General features: G+C 54.1%; 3 protein-coding genes across 6 annotated transcripts; 2 read left to right on the top strand and 1 right to left on the bottom strand.

Moving 5' to 3' along the window:
- zgc:112183 (uncharacterized protein LOC550410 homolog) lies at positions 1 to 12,204 on the top strand. The gene is made up of 9 exons (XM_053851485.1): positions 1 to 273; positions 1,136 to 1,246; positions 9,019 to 9,060; positions 9,284 to 9,350; positions 9,484 to 9,536; positions 9,615 to 9,680; positions 9,758 to 9,814; positions 9,869 to 9,945; positions 10,674 to 12,204. Exons 1-9 carry the CDS (start codon positions 163 to 165, stop codon positions 10,777 to 10,779), a joined length of 690 nt encoding a protein of 229 aa, XP_053707460.1. The 5' UTR covers positions 1 to 162; the 3' UTR covers positions 10,780 to 12,204.
- LOC128750869 (uncharacterized) lies at positions 372 to 11,404 on the bottom strand. Of its 2 annotated transcripts, XM_053851472.1 has the most exons (7): positions 6,191 to 11,404; positions 5,568 to 5,676; positions 5,371 to 5,438; positions 3,306 to 5,304; positions 3,018 to 3,173; positions 2,887 to 2,943; positions 372 to 2,470 (listed from the first exon to the last, which is right to left on the bottom strand). In XM_053851472.1, exons 1-7 carry the CDS (start codon positions 6,218 to 6,220, stop codon positions 2,208 to 2,210), a joined length of 2,682 nt encoding a protein of 893 aa, XP_053707447.1. In that variant the 5' UTR covers positions 6,221 to 11,404; the 3' UTR covers positions 372 to 2,207. The 2 variants fall into 2 exon arrangements, 1 of the variants encoding a protein (XP_053707447.1); XR_008413201.1 differs by having other exon boundaries at positions 2,334 to 2,470; positions 2,557 to 3,173.
- A 15-nt stretch (positions 12,205 to 12,219) lies between the features above and the next one.
- nherf1b (NHERF family PDZ scaffold protein 1b) lies at positions 12,220 to 21,602 on the top strand. Of its 3 annotated transcripts, XM_053851475.1 has the most exons (6): positions 12,220 to 12,865; positions 17,333 to 17,503; positions 19,073 to 19,226; positions 20,183 to 20,238; positions 20,544 to 20,663; positions 20,724 to 21,602. In XM_053851475.1, the coding sequence occupies exons 1-6, from the start codon at positions 12,368 to 12,370 to the stop codon at positions 20,859 to 20,861; spliced, it is 1,137 nt and encodes a 378-aa protein (XP_053707450.1). In that variant the 5' UTR covers positions 12,220 to 12,367; the 3' UTR covers positions 20,862 to 21,602. The 3 variants fall into 3 exon arrangements, with proteins under 3 accessions (XP_053707450.1, XP_053707451.1, XP_053707449.1); XM_053851476.1 differs by lacking the exon at positions 17,333 to 17,503; XM_053851474.1 differs by having other exon boundaries at positions 20,544 to 21,602.
- Positions 21,603 to 21,726: the final 124 nt, after the last annotated feature.

The following is a 21,726-nucleotide window of genomic DNA, read 5'->3' as shown; positions in this document are numbered from 1 at the left end:
CCTCGCTTCCGTCTGCGCTCCGCTTCCTGAGTCGAGCGTCAGTGTGGTGGAAGCTGCCGGAGCAGCATGCGAGCGCAGCCGCTGCAGGCAGCCGGAGACTCGGACTGACTCGGACTCGCGCGGAGGAACCCGGGGCTTCTGCTCTGCTGCTACGAGCTGGCGATGTCTGCGAGGAAGACCTCGTTGACGGACAAGCAGAGCAAGAACGGCTCGTCGAAATATGTTCTGGAACGCTGCGCTTCAATTAACGAGTATTACGATGTTGCCTTCAAGGTGCGTATCCGTCGCTCGTCCGTCTGCTGCTGGTGTGTGGCTGCTCTTTGTGTGGACCGGCTCCGGCGGAGGCTGGAAGTTGGTGATTCCGGCTCGAAGCTGCGATGCTCATCCGCCCTCATGTTTGCTGAGGGTGGACTTGTTGCTCGGGCAAGTTGAATCTGACGGTGTTGTGGCTGTGAGTCACCGCGGGCGCCGCGCTGACCTCAGCCGGAGGAGCTGCTCCCACCTGCTCACTTTCTCAGGGGCTTATCAGCTGGACGTGGCGCACGCGCCTCTCGCCGTCCAAGCGCGCTAGTGCTTCTCGCTCCGGCGTGACGTCACATTCCGGGTGTCGGGAGAGGTCACCTCTCAGTGAACCGGGTTCATGCCGAGACATCTTGTGTTGGAAAGAGAAGTTCTGACGTCAGCTCACACACTGCTGATGAAAATGCCATTGAGAGGAAGGAAGCCATGGAGGGTGGAGCTGTTGTAGATTCCCATCAGCAGATGAGCAGCAGGTCCGTCCACCTTCTCCTCACTGTGGTCCTCCTCTCCACCATCTCCAACCTTCTTGGTCCAACTCTGTCTTCTCTACTCTTTTCCTCAAGTCCTTCCGAACTTGGTCTCCATCTTGCTCATGTCCCTCTGATGGACGTGTCTCACTGTTCTTCAGTGGTCTCCTCCCTGCTGCTCCTCCCATCTATGATCCTAAATATCTCCACTGAAACGAGCTCTGTAACTAAGGCTGGCGGTCATGTGATGTTCAACTCTGACAAAGTGACTGGCCTCAGCCAGGGCTCAAAGGGCAGGTTCTTATGGACCTCACATCAAGGTGGCGCTGTGTGCTGATGGCTAACCTGGCACCCCTCCTCCCCCGCAGGTGATGCTGCTGGGCGACTCGGCCGTGGGGAAGACCTGCGTCCTGGTGCGCTTCAAGGACGGAGCCTTTCTGAGCGGCAACTTCATCGCCACGGTGGGGATCGACTTCAGGGTGAGGGGGTGAATCATCCCGTCCTTCGTTCTTCCTGCTGTCGCTTGTTTTCTGCCACCTTCTTCTTACAAGTGGAAGTAACACCAGGCCAATTATCGCCTCGCTCTCTCGCCGCTCACTTGATCTGCCGCTGACGACGGCACCAAATGTGCCCATCCTCTGACTGATCACTCCACTGCTCTCAAGTGTCCTGTCTGCCCACGTTCTTCAGCTCCTGGAGAGATTGGCTGCAGCTCAGGCCTAGAGGACTCTCTAACACACACACACACACACACACACACACACACATACGCGTTTTTGTGATTCAGAAGGACATTTTCTCCAAACAGGCCCAGTGGTGGTTTAAGGGGACTACCCTTTCCTGAGGTGCTACAGCTCTCAGCCAATGACAGAACAGCTTCTAAAAATCTAACAAAAATTCTGCTCCCACTGGTGTTCGGATACACTCTTCACAGGCTGATACACAGCCACCTGATGGGGTTGTGGCTTTAGAGGACGTACATTAGGGGGACCCTAAACAGCAATATGAGGACTTTAAAGTTCAACTAAACCCCGCCTCTAATTTACATAAAATACACACAAGTTAAGGACTTAGAGGGACATTTGTTTTAATGCAGCACCGGGGCTGGAACTGAACAGCGAACACAGATCCATGTCCTCACCATCACATTTCAGTCCTGTCATGTGATTGTGAGCAGAACATTGATGTATGAGTGTATGAGTGCTTACAACACAGCTTATGAGAGGGGAGTCCAAACTGGTCCTGAAGGGCTGCAGGTTTTTGTTCCAACCCACCTGGCACACATGGCTTCACCTGTCAGAGGACTGTCATCAGCCTGATTGGTTCACCTGTGTGTGCTTGATGGGTTGGAACGAAAACCTGCAGCCACTTATGACCTTGAACTGGTCCTAAGAACAAAACCCAAAGCAGGTAAGTGCATGAACATATCCAATGAAGGTGTTATTTTTTCTTGGCCTGCCTCTTTGCAGTCACCCCTCTGTTTCTCACGAAGTCCCGGATGTTTTGAACCGACCGGTGGTCCAACAGTGGGGCCTCTGCCAGTTTGCACTGGCTGCATTCATCTTTACCGGCCAGTTTCCCGGCTTCAATGTGTTTCCTGAAGTGACGCATGACTGCTGCCACCTCAGTCTTTGACCAGGGCTTCTTCTTCACCCGTCTGGACCTTGTTTGAGCGGAGTCTGGTTCCGCAGCAGAGTCGGGTTCTAGAAGACAGAGAACATATGAATAAATGACTTCATTTTTAGTGACATTGCAACAGTTATTATTGGGTGGAAGTATTTCAGTTCACCTGACTGGAGTTAAAGGTGAAGGGACTAAAGGATGAGTGCAAGATGACATGGTGGACATTCATGGATGGAGGTTGAGGCCCTAAGAGCTCAATAAGGATGATCAGAGGAGTCATCCTCCTGCTTGGTGGTGAATGAATAAGAAGGAGGAAAAAGAAAAGGTTTCCTGATCAGAGATCAGGCAAGAGGACTGGAGGACCTGAAGTGCTGAGCGGAGGGAAGAGTGCCTGAAACTCATGGACGTGTTGAAGGAGTGGAAGGATGATGAAGACAGGGCAAGTGCTCTGCAGCGTGGAGCATATTGCCTCAACATGATGTCAGCCTGGCCTCACCTCCACACACAGGGGTTGGCCCTTGTACACTGGATGTCACTGGAGCCAGTGCTTCATCTGAACACGAAATTGAAACGTTTTAGCTTGAGCCATGTGATTGCAAACACTCACAGTGACAAGCCGAGACTTACTGAAGTCCTCTGTGTCGCCAACTTGTTCTGTGGCTGAACACTCTGGCGCAGCATCCATGCATTTGCTGGTGCTGCTTCCTGAACCGGACACTTCTGCCTCATCACCAGAGTCACTGCCACCGTCCATCTCCTCGGTGTCACTGGTGTCTAGTTCATCTGAAACAGCAAGACCAAGACAAATGTTCAAACTATGCTCACTTTCATCATGAACATAATGAGGTCATTATTATTTTGTCTTTTGTTCACTGTAACAGGAAGGAACACACACATTTGAGATCACATACAAACCTTGGATTTCAATGTCATCCAGACTCTTGCCTTGAATCTTGGACAGCGTTCCCTTCTCTAGAGTGAGCAGCAACTTGGAAATCTTGGCCAGCTGAGTTGTCGGCACGGGCAGCCTGTAGAAGTCACGGTGCACACGGATGTCATGACCCAGGAAATCGGCAACTTGATCCAGTTCGTTGTGTTTCAAGTTGAGCACTTGAGAGAGTGTCGCCACATGCTTCCTGAGCTGAGTCGATCTCAGGTGCTCTGGGTGCTTCGCGCCACATAGATTAGCACAAACACGGAGTGCATCTTGCCCACGGTAGTGGCTCATGGCTTTCGGTCGGGCAAACAGAAATGCATTTGAGGCACAAACGTGGCACTCTACTCGTTTGCTCACAAGCAGAGAAAGGCCATCGACCATTTTTGGTGTCAGGAGGACTGCCACCTTTCGACCCCGTTTCCCTTTGATCTCCACTCTGGAGAAGTAGCTACAGAGCCTCTGTTCAAGCTTGGACAAACCCAGTGCCACATCCTCATGCAGTTCATGATCATCCCGACTCTCAAAACTCTCTACCAGCATCTTTGAGACCTCCCCTGCACGTCTTCGGTTGAAGACGATGATTTGGGCCAGCAAGATCTGTGCAAGTGCACTGTAGTGCTGGCAGGAGGCCACCTCTTTCAGTTTACTGACACCAGTTGACACATTCCTTTCCAAGTAGCCATGAAGCAACTTGACATCTTCTGTGAAGGGCAAAGTGGAGGGCTTATTGTACTTGGCATCACTTAAAGTAGTCAAGGCCCCATGTGAGATGACCTCAGACCACTTTGAGGTGTACAGCTTCTTGAACATATCAGTGGACTTCATTAGCGCTTCGTCTTCTGCCACAAGAGCCCTGCAATGAACGATATCTGCAATTTTGTGTAGTGTGTGTCCTAATTTTAACGCAAGACTCGGTGTGCTGTATGTGTTGTTTTGCTCCTGATACCCAGATACTTTTTTCACTGCGTTGAGAACCTTTGGGAAGTTTGGTGGTTTTACGGCGTCCTCCATGTTTGCCACCGAGAAGTCCTTCTGTAGGCACAGCAGCAGACGGCCAACTTCTCTGAGTTTTTGCCTCATGTATTCATTTTTTGTTGCGTCTTGTCCATGTTTGTTGACCAGGGATTGTGCGAACTGAACGATGGTCAAGTCGTTACGCACAACTGAGGCGACCTCATCCTGGTTCATGGCAGTTAACAGCTTCCATACTCCAGTGGAGACCTGTTGCTGGGATGCAGACTCCAGCGAGGCAGCAGTACCGAGTACTCGTCTTCTCCCAGGCCGTTGTTCTTCATCCTCTGGCTTACGGGCACATCGCTTTACATGTCTCCACAGATGTTTCCGAACAAACATGCCTTGGCAATAGATGCAGTGGATAAATTTTTCTCTCACTGGGTCACCATCTGGCTTTCTTTTGATTTTCAGCTCTCCCTTCCCAGTTTGTAGAACCTCTGTGTTGTGTTGGAAGTTGCCCCTGTTCCTCAACATGTCCAATACTTTTTTACGTTCTTTTGAGTGTGGGGGAAATGAAAAAGCATGTGAAACTTCTAAGTTGCTTGAGTGGGTTTGCAGATGACGGGCCATCTTTCTCACAGACTTTCCACAAATGAAGCAGGAGTTTTTAGAACTTAGCGTCGCTGCAGTCGTTTCTTCCACTTGATGCTCTGCTCCACTCACTTCTTCACTCAGGTTTGGTCTCGGTGGTGGACTGTCAGGGTCTTCAGGAGGCAACAGATCTTTAGAGGACCCGGGCCTATCTGAGGTGCTCTCATCTGTTCCGATGAGGTCATTAACTAGTTCTGCAAATGTTTTTTTAAATTTCTTCGCTGGTGAAATGACTGGAATGTCATCTTCAGATTCTTCTGCAGAGTCTGGCACAAAGTCTGCATCAGACTGACCGGTGTCATCCTCAGATATGTTTTGTGGTGGTCCATTGCCTGGCAACTGCTCATCTACAGAACCATCATCAAACTGTACCTAAAAAGAGAAAATATGAAGCTAGTAAAAGCTAAACACGTATGTAGTGTGCAGTGGGACACCCACCTCTGACACATGGACGAAGTCTGTCTTTGTTCGTCTGAGGCATATTTTATGCCAGACGTTTAAACAAGCTGAAAATGTAGTTTGAAATCAGTTTTGGTTTTGTGGATCCAAAGGTTTTTATGTAGACAAAACTAAACTTCTCTACTTAAGCAGACAAACATGCATTCACTACCACACACTAGGTGCCAACAACTCACTTTTGCATTGGTATCCCTGCCACTTGAAGGCTGCAACAGGCCCCACACAGGCAGCACACTTCTCCAGACTGGATACAGTGGCACAGACAACCTGATGCACGTCACACTGCTGGGGAAGTCAAGAGAGAAAACAAGAATTCAGGGTTTCATCATTGTAAGAAGCAAGCAAACAAACTGTAAAACAGCCCACCCTTGAATTATAATTTCATAACAATAGACATCAGGCTCAAACTGTGAGAAACTGGTTCAGGGAGCATGAGACATCATGTTCACACATGGATCTGCCACCACAGATCCATGTGTTGTGTTTGTAGACAATCTGAAGCGTGTAGTAGTCAGAGCAACTTGCAATGCTCCCAACTAGTCAAATCAGTACCTACACCGAGAGGCTGGTCACAAAAAAGCAGTTGTAAATTGTTAAGACAGATGTCTCAGGTGTCGTCACAGGTGACGTGCATGAAGTGATTGTGGTGAATGTGTTTAACAATTGTGTGGGAATGAAAGGTCAGTATAGTTTTCATGATCTATTGGTCTGTACATCAAGTATGAGTTGTCAGTGTGACGGGGGGCTGCTTTCCTTCTTCAGAAATCAGTGTCATTGAATATCACACACTCCAGTTTACCTGTCTCGGTGGGTTGTCGACAGGACTCATTTGATTTTCATGGTTCTATTCTTCTTTTTTTCTTAAGTGGAATATGCCTGAAAGAGAGGACAAGACTTCATCTGTTCTTTTGGACATGCATTATGAGTGTATCAGCTACACTTGATTGAAAACAAGCCGAACAACAGCCCCGTATTAATAACCTAAAATAGTATGAGCAGTCATTTGCTCTATGACTTGTTCTTTTCCCGTTATTTTGAAAATCTACGTTCATTAGCTGCTCTGAAACCTTCCCAGGAAGTCAGACCAAATCAACGGTCATTATTTATGATTATTTATTATTTATTTATTAGTTATCACTTCTCACAGGAGACAGAACATTTCAATAATCAAGTTGAGTTACAGTTGAGATGATCGTTCATACAAGAAATACGTCGAGAAAGTGAAAGAACTTCGGCGAAATTTCTAAACATCGTTCAAAGATTTTCAATCGAGTTTAACTTTGAAACATAAACAATGCGCATCAGCGCGCGTGCGCCGTTCCCCGCATTCACTGCCGATGGGAGTCTCGGTTCTGACGTGGATTCCCGTCAGGAGATCCAACAAAACTAACCGCGTGTCATGTACTTCGTATTATTCATCGTCAACCGCCGTGAAGTCCGTTCTGTTCAGTGAGACACTCCACTCTGACGGTATTCAGTCGTTAATTGAAAGCCCTAATGTAGCGACATGAGTCGCCATTTAATAACGTCGAAACGAGAGCATCGCACATGCGTATTTGCACCCGCATCTAAACTCATCTAATCTAATCTAAAAATGCGCCGCACCGCGTGGTTTCTTCAATGAACTGTGGTAAAAGTCATAAGTGCACTGACAGGCTATCACAGTGTTCGCCAGGTCAGACAGCCTTAATGAACGTCAATAAATACGGTCTTACCTGATCGAGAGACGGTCTCCTCCAGCTGTCACGTGCTTCCAGGCAGTTAAAGGGGCGCGTGTATACGGTCCCCCTAAATCCTCAGCCCGCCCACTTTTTCATTAACCAATCAGAAAAAGGCCCGCCATTTTCAACCGTGTGTATCAGAAATGTGTATGAAGGTGCAGTACCACAAGAGTAACCAGGGGCGCAGTGACATACACAATTATACACAAAAAAACAGGTGAAGTGACCTATAGGGTCTTTGGCTAAAAAAGAGAGAGGGGGTATTTTAGAGCCTCCTGAACATGAATATATTGCTCGATTTACGGGGACTTTGGGTAAGTCCCTGTAGATCACCTGGGTCCCCGTGCTGTAGGTGAAAAGTCAGGCCAAAAGTCCTTGTAAACCACAAAAACCAACACACACACACACACACACACACACACACACACACACGTCTGTCTCTCTCTCTCTCTCCTTGTGGGGACCTCTCCTGGCCATCACCTTTCCCTAGCCTCTCCCCCTACACACGGCTCACCTGAACCAGGACTCTGGACCACACTGGAACCCAGTTAGAATCACCCAGTTATTTTGACATTTTCATCCCCAAATTGAGGCTTAACTTAAAAGTGTTTTGTTCAGTATTGGTCCCCACAGTGACAGATAAACCAGTCAGCTACCTATTGTCACAGTATAGCAACTCATACGAGGTGTCATGTATGTCTGCTCCCTTCCACCGGATCAGCCCCTCCATGAGCAGCACTTGTCTGTCTCAGTGCTGTTGATGCAGCGGCGTGTTCTTACATTGACCAACTAGCAGTGTGTGAGCTGACGTCAGAGCGTCCCCTCAACCACACCACCACCCAAGAGCTTTGCCAATGTCAGCACCGTGACTCTTCCTTCCGGCGCCTCACTGCTGCTGCCACGGCGCTGGTGCTAACCTCTGCACTTCATGTTAGCATGGTGCTACATCGCGGTGCACATATTTGGTGGAACTGGATTTTCGCTTTCTCTAGCTGTTTCAACAAACCATCAAATATGGTGGAGGAAGTGGAAGCATGTGTGAAAATGAATGAATGAAGCCTAACCTGCACAGTGTGGTGGATGTGCCGACTCCTGAGCAGACACCCTGATGTCGGCCCTGATTTCCACATGGGGCTGAACCCTGGCGTGTAGCTGGAGCACTTCTGCTGAGCTGCTCCTGTGTTCTTGCAGAAGCAGCGCGGAACATGGCCGAGCTATTTTCAGCTGTGCTTCCTCATGGCAGTCGCTCAGCAGGCAGCTCCTCTCACGTCATAATTGGGGGGGAAACAGAAAGCCATGGCAACTAATGCAGGGCTGCAGCGGAGCTCCAGCAGGTGGCAGCGCTTCCTTCCTTCCTGGCTCATGAGCGGGAAGGTGGTGACCAATCACTCACGCACAGGAAGTTGTTGCTTTTACGGCTGCGAAACGCTGCCACACAACAGGCCTGATGAAAGAGTCAAAGCTCCTGTGCCTGTGTGACCCATTTACAGGGCGAGTCTCAGCTGGGCATCAGCGGGGGGAGGCGGGGTGTCCTCCCTCTACATCATGGTATCCTTTTATTTTTAGTGGTGCTCGTGTCCTCGAGCCTATCTGCTTCTGCAGCCTGTCCAGCTCAGTGTCGCGCGTGTCCACGAGCGCGTCTCATCACAGCTTCCTGTTTACACCATCACGTCTGTGGCTTCCTCCGGCAGTTCGAGACTAACTTGTGAGCTGCAGTACCTCCAACTATATTGGGCAGATCTGTGCTCCACAGGAAATCAAGGGCGCCCTGACGCTGCAGCCGGAAATGAACGTGGGTGTAGTAGTTCTGCTGGTCCACGCTCAGGGTTGTGTAATGAAGTCTCAGTCCCGTTCGCAGCTGCAGCCCTGCCAGCTGCTCGCTCTCATGCTCTGCTCTCCTCCACAGAATAAAGTGGTGGACGTGGACAATCTGAAAGTCAAACTGCAGGTGAGAAGAAAGTTCTGCAGGTGTCTCCCTCATCAGAAGCTAACCTCCTGTAGCTCCGCCTCCCACCAAACCTGAGCACCAGTCCTGCAGACTGGGGAGAGTCTGTGGATCATTTCGTGGGGCGCCACTTCACCTGTCCTTCGCCGTCCTTGTATCGTCATGACAACCACCGCTCCAGTTCCTGAGCTTGACCCAGCCTGTCCTTGTGTGTGTGGCCCCGCAGATCTGGGACACGGCAGGCCAGGAGAGGTTCCGCAGCGTCACACACGCCTACTACAGAGATGCCCAGGGTAAGCTGACTTCCTGCTGCTGCTGCTGAGTGTGGGCGGGGCGAGCCTGGGCCTGGAGATCTTGTTGTGTGTAGGTGTGTGTGAGTGCGCCTCACAGCCCATGTGCAAATGAACGTCTCTGCCTGGACTACAGCGCTGCTCCTGCTGTACGACATCACCAGCAAGCCGTCCTTCGACAACATCAGGGTAGGAGCTGGCTCTCCTGTGGGAGGCGCCGCGTCACCGGGGAGAGCAGCTGCTCAACACTCTTGTTTGCTTTCCAAGGCTTGGCTGACCGAAATACACGAGTACGCCCAGAAGGATGTGGTCATCATGTTGCTGGGCAACAAGGTGAGGAGTGTCCTGCTCAGGTGTTCTCCCTCTGGTGGAGCACCTGCTCTGATCTCATTGCTGCTGCTGTCCTTCAGGCAGACATGGCGGCGGAGCGGGTAGTGAAGACGGAGGACGGGGAGAAGCTGGCCAAGGTAGGCCCTGCACTGCCTTGGCCTTCGAGTCACTGACCTCTTCCTGCTCCCCAGGAGTACGGTGTTCCCTTCATGGAGACCAGTGCCAAGTCGGGAGTGAATGTGGAGCTGGCCTTTCTCGCCGTCGCCAAGTGAGTCCGCCCTCACTCCACTGCCTGGCATCATGATCAGTGTCTTCTCACTGTGCACACACACACACGAACACACCAGTGCTGCTATGATCTTCTCCCCTCCTCTTTGGCCACGCCCATCAGAGGTCACCTCCATCATCAACCTCCTCAGTTGTCCGTCCCTAATTTTGACTGCAACACAGCAGAATTGACTGTGCACCATCCAGACTGGTGATGGATCCAGTCAGCTTTGTGCCGGACATCATGTCCTGCACCTTCACCCTCTGACCTTTCACTTGTGAGTCAGTGTTGGGCCTGTGCTGGGACCTGAGGTCTGAGATGGAGCCCAGCTCTCCGTCCTTCTCTCTGCCCACTCACTCTTGTGTTGTTGTTCTCTGGAGCGTGCTGCAGGGGGCACTGTAGGCCCTGCAACTGGGTTCATCCATCCAGCCGGCTAATGCTGCATGTTACCGCTTCATGTGTTCATCTGCGGCAGGGCCCCATCATCCATCTCACTCACCAGTTCATGTGTTCACATACATGTTATTCATCCGCTCATATTGACTGATCCCTCCACCCTCACTTGCGTGTGAGCCTGCTCTCCTCTCCTCGCCTCACTTCAGCCGTCTCATCATCATCATCATCACCGTCACCTCCAGTTGCTTGTGATGACTGAAGCTGTTCTGACTTCTGGCCCGTGACTCACTCATCTGGCTGAGGAACCTTCTAACCCTCCTCCTCCTCCTCAGGGAGCTGAAGCACCGAGCCATGCAGCAGCCCAGCGACCCAAAGTTCAAGATCCACGACTACATTGAGTCTCAGAAGCACAAGTCCAGCTGCTGTGGACACGCTTAGCTGGCCCGGACCAGCACGCACACACACACACGCGCGCGCCCGCGCCTGTCTCTCTGTCCTTGTGAGGCCCTCTCATGGCCATCACCCTTTCCCCAGCCTCTCCCCCTAAACACATGGCTAACCTCAACCAAACTGGAACCCAGTCAGGATCACCTGGTTATTTTCACCTCTTCATCCTCAAAATGGGGGTTAATGAAGCGAAGACTAGCCAAAATGGCCTCACAAAGATAGAAGTACAACTCACTCACACACAGGAGGACAAAAGCCAATCACCGTGTACCTGACTTTCTGAAATGTGAAGTTAAATCAGTGTGTCGTCCGTAGAGATCCGTGTGGTCCTCGTAGTGATCGTCGTGTCTGGACTGGAGATGGAATCACACGGACACAGTAGCACTTCACTCCACTGGGCTATGAGCTGACCCCCGTTTGACCTCTTCAAGGTCATGTTTCTCTTCTATCAGCCCTGGACCGGAGCGGTCCGGGCTACACCTCAACACTGGGCGGCGAGGTCAGGTGGGCCGTGAGAGGGTGAACGAGCTGCAAGCCCAGTGAGTGACAGAGGAGCGGTGGAGTTGGAGAGCCAGTCACTGTTGTCTTCATGTTAGCCACCTAGCATGACATTAGCTGAGCGTTGGCGGAGTGTCTCAGCTGTCCCTGTGGACGCGTCACAAAGTGCCAAAACAAGTGCTTTGTTATCATCCGTGTACAGATCTATGAAGGGCCTGTGCTGTGCTGCGGCTGCAGTGAGGTGGAGTTACCACTGTGTGGCAGCAGAGGCTCAGGTTGTGCTCCTGCAGCTGTAGTTTTTACACGTCCCAAACGAGTTGTGTGTGTTTGTAGAACTGCAGTGATGTAGTGTGCAGTGGTGTTTGTGCACTTTGATGCCCCAGTCCCAATGTTTTTCCATCATTCACCGGATCCTCACGTTTGACGGTGTCAGCAGAGCCATGCCAGTGTGCGGTTTTGGGTCGAGTAATAAAGCTAGAAGTCAAGAACGGACCTTGTGTTGCGCAACACTTCATCATCCAAGCAGATGTCTGCAGGCCTCGCCACACACTCTGGCTGGGGAACCGTCCCCCTGTTGGCATGCCGTGGACCAAGCGTCACTGCTGAGTACCAGAGAAGCCGAGCAGGTGTATTACACAGGACTGTGTCCTCACGTGGTCTCAGCAGAATATGGATTTCTCTCGGAGGGCTTTCTCCATACTGACCTGGCTGGGGATCTGTGGGGTTTCAGCGCCAGTTCTGAGTTGACATGTTTAAAAAATGGAAGGGGCCAGAAAAGGACTCGGATTTGGGCCCCGGGACCTTGACTTTGCGTCAGCTCGCCAGTTTTCCGCCGTTGGGACGGTCCCTGAACGCAGCACCCCACTCCTGACCCGGAGGAGTCTAGCCCGGGTCAGGTCCGGGAGAAGGGGGCGCTTGTCGAGCAGGTGTCGAACTCGCTCTGAGAGAGAGAGAGCGCGCGCGGTGGGCGGGATGGCGGGGGCGGTCTCCTCCCGCAAGCGCGCCTCCTCCGGCAGCATCCTGTCTCGCGCACTTCCACTCAGCCACAGGTCGAACCAGCACCCGCAGTAGCAGCGCCACCATGCCCAGCCAGCGCCAGCTCCTCCGGCCCCGACTCTGCTCGCTGGACAAGGGGGAGAACGGCTACGGGTTCCACCTCCACGGGGAGAAAGGCAAGAGCGGCCAGTTCATCCGCCTGGTGGAGCCCGACAGCCCCGCCGAGAGCTCGGGGCTCCGCGCCGGGGACCGACTACTGTTCGTCAACGGGGACGACGTGGAGTCCGAGAGCCATCAACAGGTCGTGTCCCGGATCCGAGCCACCGCGGGAAGCCTGGAGCTCATCGTGGTGGACCCGGACACGGAGCTGCTGCTCAGGAAACACAACCTGAAGTGTTCGAAGGAGTTTGTTTCCGAAGGTCTGCCGCTGCCTTTCGAGGACGAGGAAGAAGCGGAGGAGGAGGAGGTGAACGGGACAGAGGAGCCGGGGCCGGACCCACAGACGGACCCCCCGCAGGAGCCGGAAGCGGAGCCTGAAGTCCACCGCCGGGTGGAGAAGAAGCTGAGCGGCGACTCCAACCAGGTGAAACTTTGTTCTCAAACTTTGAAGATGGCTGTTGGTGAGGGCTGAGGATCAGCACCTCTGCCTCTGTCTCTCGCAAGTGTTTGCTGCTGCTCCTCAGAGGGTCAGTGGGGAGAATGCAGGCGGCTCAGAGCTCCTTCATCTAATCAGACCTCTGTCAACCACAGGAGACTCGGAGCAGAGCTGCTTATGGGCATCAGAGGCCAGTGAGTTGTGTTGTGTGAGGGATTTGACTCGACAGTGAAGGTGCGATGGAGGTAGCAGGCAGAAGGAGGGATGACTGGAGCTCGGTGAAGGTGGAGGACTGCAGAGCCATCAGGTGTCTCACATGCCTTTAGCTGAGGTCTTGGTTCTTTGAAGCTTCAGCAGAAGACAGTCACAGCAACTTCCACACTCCTGCTGACACACACCAAACGTGGATGTTTCTCAACATGGAGGGAATAAAACGCTGGCTGAGAGAGGGTAGAGCATCAAAGAGATGTGCAACGTTTGGTGGCGTCTCCGTCAGAAGGCTGGTTGGCAGAGCTGATGTTGTGAGTCTCAGCTGAAGCCACGCTGCGAGGGTGAGACACAGAGAGAGGGAGAGACCACCCGGCTGCTCAGTCCCACCACAACAGCTAAAAACCTGGGCCCGGGAGGCAAAGGGGAGCGAGGTCGAAGTGAGCAGCTCATGCTGGAGTTTGAGAGTGGTTGGCAGTAAAGTCTGGTCACCAACTCTTTGTTGGTTCTGCGTGGACTTTGCTAGAGTGTAAACACCAGCCGTGCCTGAAGCCTCTGCCAGCACCCTGCGACCGATGCGTGCAACACATCGGCCCTGCTGCTGCAGAAAGCAGGGGACCCAGATGTTGCGCGACGGTTTTTGGTGCAACATCATCTGGGCTCACGGGCTGTTAGGTAACAACAGGAAGTGGTTTTGACAGCGGCGCAGGCTTGATCTGCCTGCAGTGATCAGGAAGTGTCGGCGACACGCGGGCCTCACCACCGTGAACTTCAGAAGTACGTCCATAAACTCTGATCTCCAGGTGCAGCCGGGTTCTTCACAGGACCTGGAGGTGGAGCAGACCTGCTTCTCTCCACGACTCCTCCCCCCGGCCCCACCTGGGGCAGGCGTCAGGGGCCTCAGCAGATGCTGCATCAGTTTTAGCTGCGTTAGACTGAAACATGTATTTCCTCCGATGACATGTCGAATTCTCAAGGCAGAGGAAGCGAAGTGAGCCGCAGGGGTCACCTGCAGCCAGGAACCCCCCTGCGAGTGATTTGAAACTTTTGTTTCAGCCAGATGAGTGCGAACGGGCTTCAGTAGAGTCGGATCCTGCCTGCTGTACGGATGCCTCTGCTCTCTGAGCCTCCTCTATTGTCCCGGTGTTTGCTGCTAACGGAGGAGTGGCTGAGCAAACAGGGCCTGAGCTGGCTGTGTTTTGGCCCTGGACCCTGACTCTCTGGAATTTTCAACCAACTTCCTGTCCAGCATTCCAACGCAGAGTGGAGCGCTGCATCCGTGGAAAACACCGACAGCACTTCAGCTGCAACCTGAGTGGAAGGTTGCCTTAGGTTGCCATGGCTACGCTGATGTAAGCGTGCAGTGTGTGGAAGTGTGAAGCTGGAGGTAGGCGAGCGTGAGAGGAAGCAGAGGCGCTGCTGTGTGGAGCTGAACACACAGAAACACACTCTGGGCTCCAAAGGTCGCCTCTGTTGTGTTGACCAGACAGTAAAAGCTGGACTTTGTGTGGACCGCAGTGAAGCAGCTCAGAGCAGCGTCATGTGACCTCCGCGTGCCCAGGGCTCATCAGAAGAGGAGGCGCCGGAGGTGATGACTGGCCCCAGGCGCTGTGGTCAGGTGGATTCAGGTCTGGGGCCAAAGTCCAGTACACCTGTGTTCACGGCGGGGTTTTTGGGCCCAGGACAGAGTGTGTGGTGGGAGGAGCCTAACGTGCCTCAGGATGCTGCTGAGTGCTGGACCCTCACGCAGGCCAGGCCCCGGCGGCCTGCTGCTCTCTGAGCTTCCTGTCATTGTTGTCGCTGAGCGGCCGCTGGACGAACCCTGAGCTGCTCAGCGTCACTGTGAGAGCTGCTCATGTAGCTGCTCTCTCTCTCTCTGCTTCTGTTCTGCATCGCTCAAGTCCTGCGCGGCCAGCTGGACGGCTGTGACGGAGCCGTGCGACTGTCCGTGCACGGCTGACCCCGGGCGGAGCAGCCCCTCCCCTTCTGCTCTCCCAGTGATGGGCCCCTGTGCGGTGACTGGTGGAGTCCTGAGACGGCGGCCTCAGTGTGTTCCATGATTTGGACTGATGGAGTCCTGAGACGGTGGCCGTGTTACATAACACTCACTAGCCCCGGCTTCATGACTCTTACCGCTCCAGTGTTTGTGCTCTGGTGCTAGGGGCCCTGCTGCTGATGTGATCATGTGACCTGAGGGCAGCACTCACGAGGGTCTGGACTCTCTGACGCAGCCACTGTTGCTGTGGCTCCTCCCACTCTGGGAAACAAGTGAAGGTCTCCTCCGTCAGCAAAACCCACCTCCCTTAGCTACCAGCAGCATGACAGCAGCAGAGCGCGGCGCCAGAGGTGACAGCGTGCCGTTTCTCAAGAGCAGCAAGAGCTTCCTGTTGCAGAGGGAAGTGAAAGGCCAGGGTGCGACGGCACCATGAGGTCACCAGGACCCGCTGCGCTCACACCACGTCCACGCCTTCGTCTGACTGTGCTGGGGGCCGCGCCCCTTCCATCACCACCACCGGCTCCAGCCTCAGGTGCAGGCTCTCTCCAGTTGGAGGTCATGGTCGGACTCCCTCAGGGGCCAAGCGCTGAGGAGGGCGTGTCCAGACTGAAGGTGGATCAGATGAGCGAAGTGCTCAGCGTGGAGCGTACGGCTCCGGCCTCTCTTGGAGTCGGGCGTCAGTCGGGCCTCATGACTGACACTAGTTTTCTATTGTCCGAGCTTCTTGAGAGCATTGAAATGAGAAGCTCCGTCTGCTGCATCCCATCCTTGAGTGGGGCAGGAGGGGACAGTGGGCCGCTTTGTCTCCCCCCTCCCTCCCACCCGCCTGCTCAGCAGCTGGTTCAATGGTCCAGCTTGAAACCCAACACCGCGCCCGTCGTCTGAACACTGGAGAGCAAACTTGCTCAGCGGCTGCTGGAAGAGGAGCAGGTTGTCCTGACGTGGCTCGGACACATCCTTCACTTCATTGGCTGAGAGAGAGAGCAGCTGAGCGTGACAGCTCCTGACGCCGACCCACGCCCACCCCTGCCTGTGTCAGGTCACATGGCCCTGCTTCTTGCTTCAGGTGGTGGTGCCGGGCCCGGTTGGTACGTCTGACTGGATGGACCGGGCCAGAGGAAGCGATGTCGGCACTTCCTGGTGAGCCTCTGTGTCTCTGAGCTGAGAGAAGTGTTAGGCCAGAAAGCAGAACTCGTCGACTTCTGTTAGGAAAACGAGCAGCTGTGATTCCTGGCAGGTACGGTGACCTTTGACCTTTCTCGCTTCAGAACTCGCTCCTGGACCAAAGGGTGTGAGAGTAACGGTCGTCTCTTTGTCCTTGTGAGGACCTCTCCCTCTGAACCAGACTGGAACCCACTTGTTTGGGGGCCAACCCTTGTGGGGACCGGCTGAAAGGTCCCCATGAGGCAAAATGTCTTAACAGGGATAGCTATACAAAGCACACACACACACACACACGGTCCTGGAGTCTTCCTCAGGTCCCTCCCTGCCTGTGGTCAGCAGATTCCACACATTGCAGGCTGCGTGGAGATTCTTCTGCGCTGCCCTCCCCTGCCACACAAGCCCTCCTCTGTTGCTGCTGCCAGAGACTCTGGTCCAGCGCCGACCCTGCTCCTGAAGTCAGGATCTTCTCTGGCTGCTGACCCTGGGAGATGCTGGCTCTGCCTAAGTGCTGAGACACGCTTCTCATCCATCATGGCGGCAGGGTTCAGCTCCTCCAAACTTCTGCTCAACAGGCCTCTAGCTCAGCTCACCCCCGATGACTCCTCACCGAGGCTCTTGTCTGGCTGTCTCTGATCGGAGGGCGTGGTGAGGGTTGCTTGGTCACCGTGACAGGGTGAAGTTCTGAGCTCTCACCGGCTGCTCTTTCCTCGAAACCTTTGAAGCTCCGTGGCTAAATAAAGAAAGCAGCTCTCTCAGCGGAAGGGAGGTTTTTCCTGGATGACAATATGGCTGGGAGTCTTCCTGCCATCCCAGAGCGAGGGGCCGTCGGGGGGTTCAGCGCCGTCCCATTGTCCTCCGCAGAACCTTGAACAAGGCTGGGCGACACCGGACGTGCTTGCAGGCCTCCAATCAGATGTTTGCCTTCTGCGCCAAGAGCCTCTTCCTTCCTGGCAGAGCTGTGACTTCAACAACAGGCCCGGCCGCATGCACGCTGGGCCGGTGCTGCCGGATCAGAGGTCTATGTTGGAGGGACTGGGTTGCTCAGCTGGGCCTGTCCACAGCATCACCACGTCTCTGCTCTCTTCCAGGAGGTGAGCGCCGCTCGGAGGCCGCGGCTCTGCGTGATCCAGCGCGACACCAACGGATACGGCTTCAACCTGCACAGCGAGCGGGCGCGGCCGGGTCAGTACATCAGAGCCGTGGACCAGGACTCTCCTGCGGAGAGGGCGGGCCTGCAGCCCAAGGACAGGATCATCCAGGTACCCACCAGTGAAGAGCGCCTCCTGCTGGGACCTCAGACCTGAGAGCTGCCTGTGCATCAGGCAGCTCTCAGGTCAAAGGTTGACTCCATGTCACGAAGTTCATGAAAATGAGTCCAGTCCCACCTGACCCACCTGACCCTCACCCGAGGGCCCGGACCCTGAAGGTCCTTCCTGAGACTCTTGACTCTTCATCGATGCTGAGCAAATGTTGAACATTCTTTGCTGCACTCGTTCACCTGCTGGCTGAGCTCACAGCTGGTCACATGACCACGGCTCAGGGAGCGGCGCTGCATGGCGTCCAGAGCTGGCGCTGACCGCAGCTCACCACACCCGCCATTGTGCAGAGCGTCGCTGGAGTCCACAGGAAACTGGCGCTTCAGCTGCTGAAGCCCCAGAGACATGGGATCAGTCCAGACCTCCGGTGGGCCCTGCACCACCCACTGTGGCGCGGTGCTTTGTAAAGAGCATTGTTGCCGGTTACTGGCACAGCCGCTATTGTCCAGCTTCCTCTGTGGGACTGGCTTAGACCAGCGGCTCCACCCTGTGACCTGACACACACACAGTCACATGCACACACACATGCTCGTGTTTTCCCATGGGGATTGAAGAGCGCTCAGCTGCTGGCATGTCCCAGACATCAGACCGGCCCTGTTCTGGTAGAACTGTGTTCCAGCCAGTTTGTTTCTAAAGTCATGGCGACTCTAACCCACAGCCCGTCCCAAGTCCTGTGTTGTTTTGACCAACTTTTTCAGGCCTGCTCTCTGGTGTATGTTTTACGTGGCCAAGCTAGCTTTGTACCAGTCCGCTGGCTGTGGTTAGCTTTGTTGTTGTTTATCCAGTAATCCAGCCTTGTGCCTCTGGACCTGAGCTAACTACTCAGCTAACTAGCTATGTTCCTGGATACTTTGCTGTTAGCTACAGTTGTTCAGAGGATGCTAATGCTTCATTCCAGCTACCAGGAAGTGGGACGTCCCAGCGGGGAATGATGTCACAGGAAGTGACTCCATAAACAGTGTAGCAGGCATCGACCAGGCTAGCGTTAGTTGCTGTTAGCACATACAGCATGAACATTTGAAACGACACGACAGAAACATCGCTGTTGACACTCCGAGCGGCCATCTTGGACTGCAAACGTGAGGTTATCTGGGGGCGGGCCTGGGAACATCTTCGTCCTGAGGACAGCTGCTTCCTCAGAAACACGCGGTTGATCTTGCCAGGTCATCTCAGCTTAGCTAGCAGGTGAGCCTCTTCCTCGCCTCCTGGCTCTGCTCTTCATCGGTCCTTTCACCACACTTGTCATCGTCTTGGTTTTTTTCATCTCATGCAGTGCTTCACCGTAGCTTGGATTCTTGCTGCAGCAGGACAGTGCAGCAGCTCAAGATCTTCCTGGGAAACAGAGACTGGGAGCAGAGATGATTCATTGAAGTGGAAACCATAGATTTGTGATGATTCTGACGCTTCTGCTGGTGTGTGTGTCTGGACGATCTGGAGGATCTCCTCTTGGCAGCCACGCTGATGAAGCTGTGGGAAGCGAGCAGACGGGGCTAACCAGACTCTACTCCGCAGGTGAACGGCGTCCCTGTAGAAGGGAAGACACATTCGGAGGTGGTGGCGGCTATCAAGGCTGGCGGGCACGAGGCTCGGCTGCTGGTGGTGGACCCTGAGGTGGATGCTTTCTTCAAGAGGTGTGGCGTGAGCCCGACCTCGGACCACATGACTGGTGAGCGCCGGCTTCTCGCACCATCCAGCACTGTCTGTGTGGGTGCCTCTCGCTGCCAAAGCACACCTTCAGAGCTCAGCCCTGTGGAGAAAGTTGATCTTCTCGATGTAAATAGATCGGATCAGACAGAGCTGGCCCTGCAGACACAGTCCAGCATGAAGACATCACTCGCCCATGCTGCTCACAGGGGTCACAGGTCAGGAGAGTTAGCCACAGTGGAGATTCACACCAGCCACACCACTGCTCTGTGTGTCCCGGCTGGAGCCAGTAGGGGGAGCTCCAACCCTGTCTGTGCCTGCGGGGGTCTTGAGGTCAGCCCGGTGTCCTCTGCTGCCCCCAGCGGTGTCTATAGCAACTGTAGCATTTAGCTGTCGTTCCTCAGGACGCTGGGCTGTTCGAGAGCAGAAGCAAGGTCAGAGCAGCTCAGAACTCGGGCTCGGGCTCCTCTAGTCCTCAGTTTTCAGTCGCTCTCTTGCTAATCTGGATGAACAGTTGAAATCACAGCGAGCGTCTCCCAGGTAACGGCTCACACTTCACATGCTGCCCACTTGCAGAGCGTCACACTTTGTTTGGTTTCCAGGGAGCCGTCCACAAGTAGCTCTGCGCCGGAGCCCCTCACACACACACACACACACACACACACACACACACACACACACACACACACACACACACACACACACACACACGCACGCACGGTGAGGCTGCTGCAGCAGGAGCACCTGTGTGTGTCAGCTCCAGGATCACTGGGCCACAGGTGTCCACGAGGGTCTGCGGTGAATAATGGATGAGGGGCTCGTCTCAGGGGGGTGCGCGAAAGCAGTGAAAGCTGAGCCGCTCACAGATCAGCAGATCGCCGCTCGGGGCCAAGGCAGCGCGTCACCCTTGCGCTCTGCCAGAGACAGTGCCTCGTCTGCAGTGGATGGCTGACTCTGCTGTTCTCTCTCGGTCCTCAGGTCCACTGCCTGAGCCTGGGGTCAATGGAGCGGTGGCGGCGGAGGAGGAGGAGAAGGTGAGATCTGGATTCTGGCTGAGCTCCTGCTGAAGTCTGTTTCTGTGCGCTGACCTGCACTGGCTGGTCCTCACGGGGTTTCTCACAGAAGAGAACAAGCTTCAGTCGAGCTGCTGCTTCACCGCTAGGTGTCGCTATGTACACAGTCTCCTCCTGAGCTTCTTTGGAAACAGTCTTTAGTCAAACTCGTGGTTGTTTCGAAGGTTGTTTTTAGATTTTGTGTTGAGGAGAGGAGGGGTGGAGCCCAACACTGCCCCCTGGTGTTGACAAGTGGCGCTCCACTGGCTGATGAGCCGTGTCTGCAGGTGAACGGCTCAGGAGCGCAGGAGGCGCAGCGGGACTCGAAGCTGTCTGTCAGTCCGTCCCCGTCCAACGCCTCGTCCAACGCCTCGCTCACCACGCCACCCGCCAGCACCCCTCCTGAGGTGGGTCTGTGCCTCGGCGGCCCCAGGTCCCAGCCTGACTTCTGCTGCTCTGCTCCCCAGGGCGTGGTGACGGAGGCGATCCCCGCGCTGACCCTCAGCCTGCAGCAGGTCAAGGAGCTGGCCCACCAGAAGCGCTCCAACAAGAGAGCCCCGCCCATGGACTGGAGCAAGAAGAACGAACTCTTCAGTAACTTATAGACGGGTGCCGCTCACCGGCCTCTCACCGTTGGGATTTTAGAGTCTTAAGAAGAAAGCTGTTGTTCTCCACCTGTGTGTCGGTCTGTCAGCCTCGTTCACGTCAGTCGCCTGCACAGCCTTGTATATTCCATGAGACAGACCAGTGGGATGCTACTAACCAGGATGGCGAGGCCCGCGCGCGTGTGTGTCCTTGTACTTCTATCCTCGTGAGGACCTGTATGACTTTTTAACCAACAGGGTGAGGACATTTTGGCCGGTCCTCACTTTGTCAAGCCTCAGTTTGAGGGTTAAAACTACAAAACAGCTGGGTCATTATCACTGGGTTTTACTTTGAGTCAAGGTGAAGTTCAAATGGTTAGGTTCAGGGGGAGAGGCTGGGGGAAGGGTTACGTTCATGAGGGTCCTCACTAAGATAGGAAGACAAACGTGTGAGCATCTCCACTCAGGATCCCCAGCCACAGATCAATGAAGGACTGGCTTCAGCTTCCTCACCTCCTGCAGATGCTTCCGCTGCTGGTCATGTGACCACTGCCCTTCATGTCTAAACTGGAACCTTCGATACAAACAAATGTATCCTGTATATTTTTACATTTTTGATATGAAGCAAATCCGTGTTGCCCGCGACGCCATGACGACTGTGAACTGCATCAAACTACAAAGGTGTGTGGGCCACATTTGGGACGAAGAGTCGCCGCTGGACTTGATAAAGCTTGTGAATGGTAATAAATCATGATCCTGCCAGAGTGTGTGAGCGGTGACTTCCAGTTTTGTTGAGGTGAGTGAGATCAGGGGTCACGACCCTCCTCATCTCACCATGATGTCGTCCACCTTGTCGCAACACTCACACTGGCTGAGACTGTCTCTG

This window comes from Synchiropus splendidus, chromosome 19 (assembly GCF_027744825.2).
Source record: "Synchiropus splendidus isolate RoL2022-P1 chromosome 19, RoL_Sspl_1.0, whole genome shotgun sequence".
NCBI lineage: Eukaryota > Metazoa > Chordata > Actinopteri > Syngnathiformes > Callionymidae > Synchiropus > Synchiropus splendidus.
Note: the sequence above shows the minus strand (reverse complement) of the source record. Positions and strands in the feature narration are given on the sequence as shown.

Coding starts and splice junctions, on each gene's coding strand:
- zgc:112183 (XM_053851485.1), top strand. CDS start 163: ATGTCTGCGAGGAAGACCTCGTTGACGGACAAGCAGAGCAAGAACGGC. Junction 1,247..9,018: donor CGGTGGGGATCGACTTCAGG/GTGAGGGGGTGA, acceptor TCTCCTCCACAG/AATAAAGTGGTGGACGTGGA. Junction 9,946..10,673: donor GCCTTTCTCGCCGTCGCCAA/GTGAGTCCGCCC, acceptor CCTCCTCCTCAG/GGAGCTGAAGCACCGAGCCA.
- nherf1b (XM_053851474.1), top strand. CDS start 12,368: ATGCCCAGCCAGCGCCAGCTCCTCCGGCCCCGACTCTGCTCGCTGGAC. Junction 12,866..17,332: donor TGAGCGGCGACTCCAACCAG/GTGAAACTTTGT, acceptor GCTCTCTTCCAG/GAGGTGAGCGCCGCTCGGAG. Junction 19,227..20,182: donor GACCTCGGACCACATGACTG/GTGAGCGCCGGC, acceptor CTCGGTCCTCAG/GTCCACTGCCTGAGCCTGGG.
- LOC128750869 (XM_053851472.1), bottom strand. CDS start 6,220: ATGAGTCCTGTCGACAACCCACCGAGACAG. Junction 5,677..6,190: donor TCGACAACCCACCGAGACAG/GTAAACTGGAGT, acceptor TGACTTCCCCAG/CAGTGTGACGTGCATCAGGT. Junction 5,439..5,567: donor GCAGGGATACCAATGCAAAA/GTGAGTTGTTGG, acceptor CTACATTTTCAG/CTTGTTTAAACGTCTGGCAT.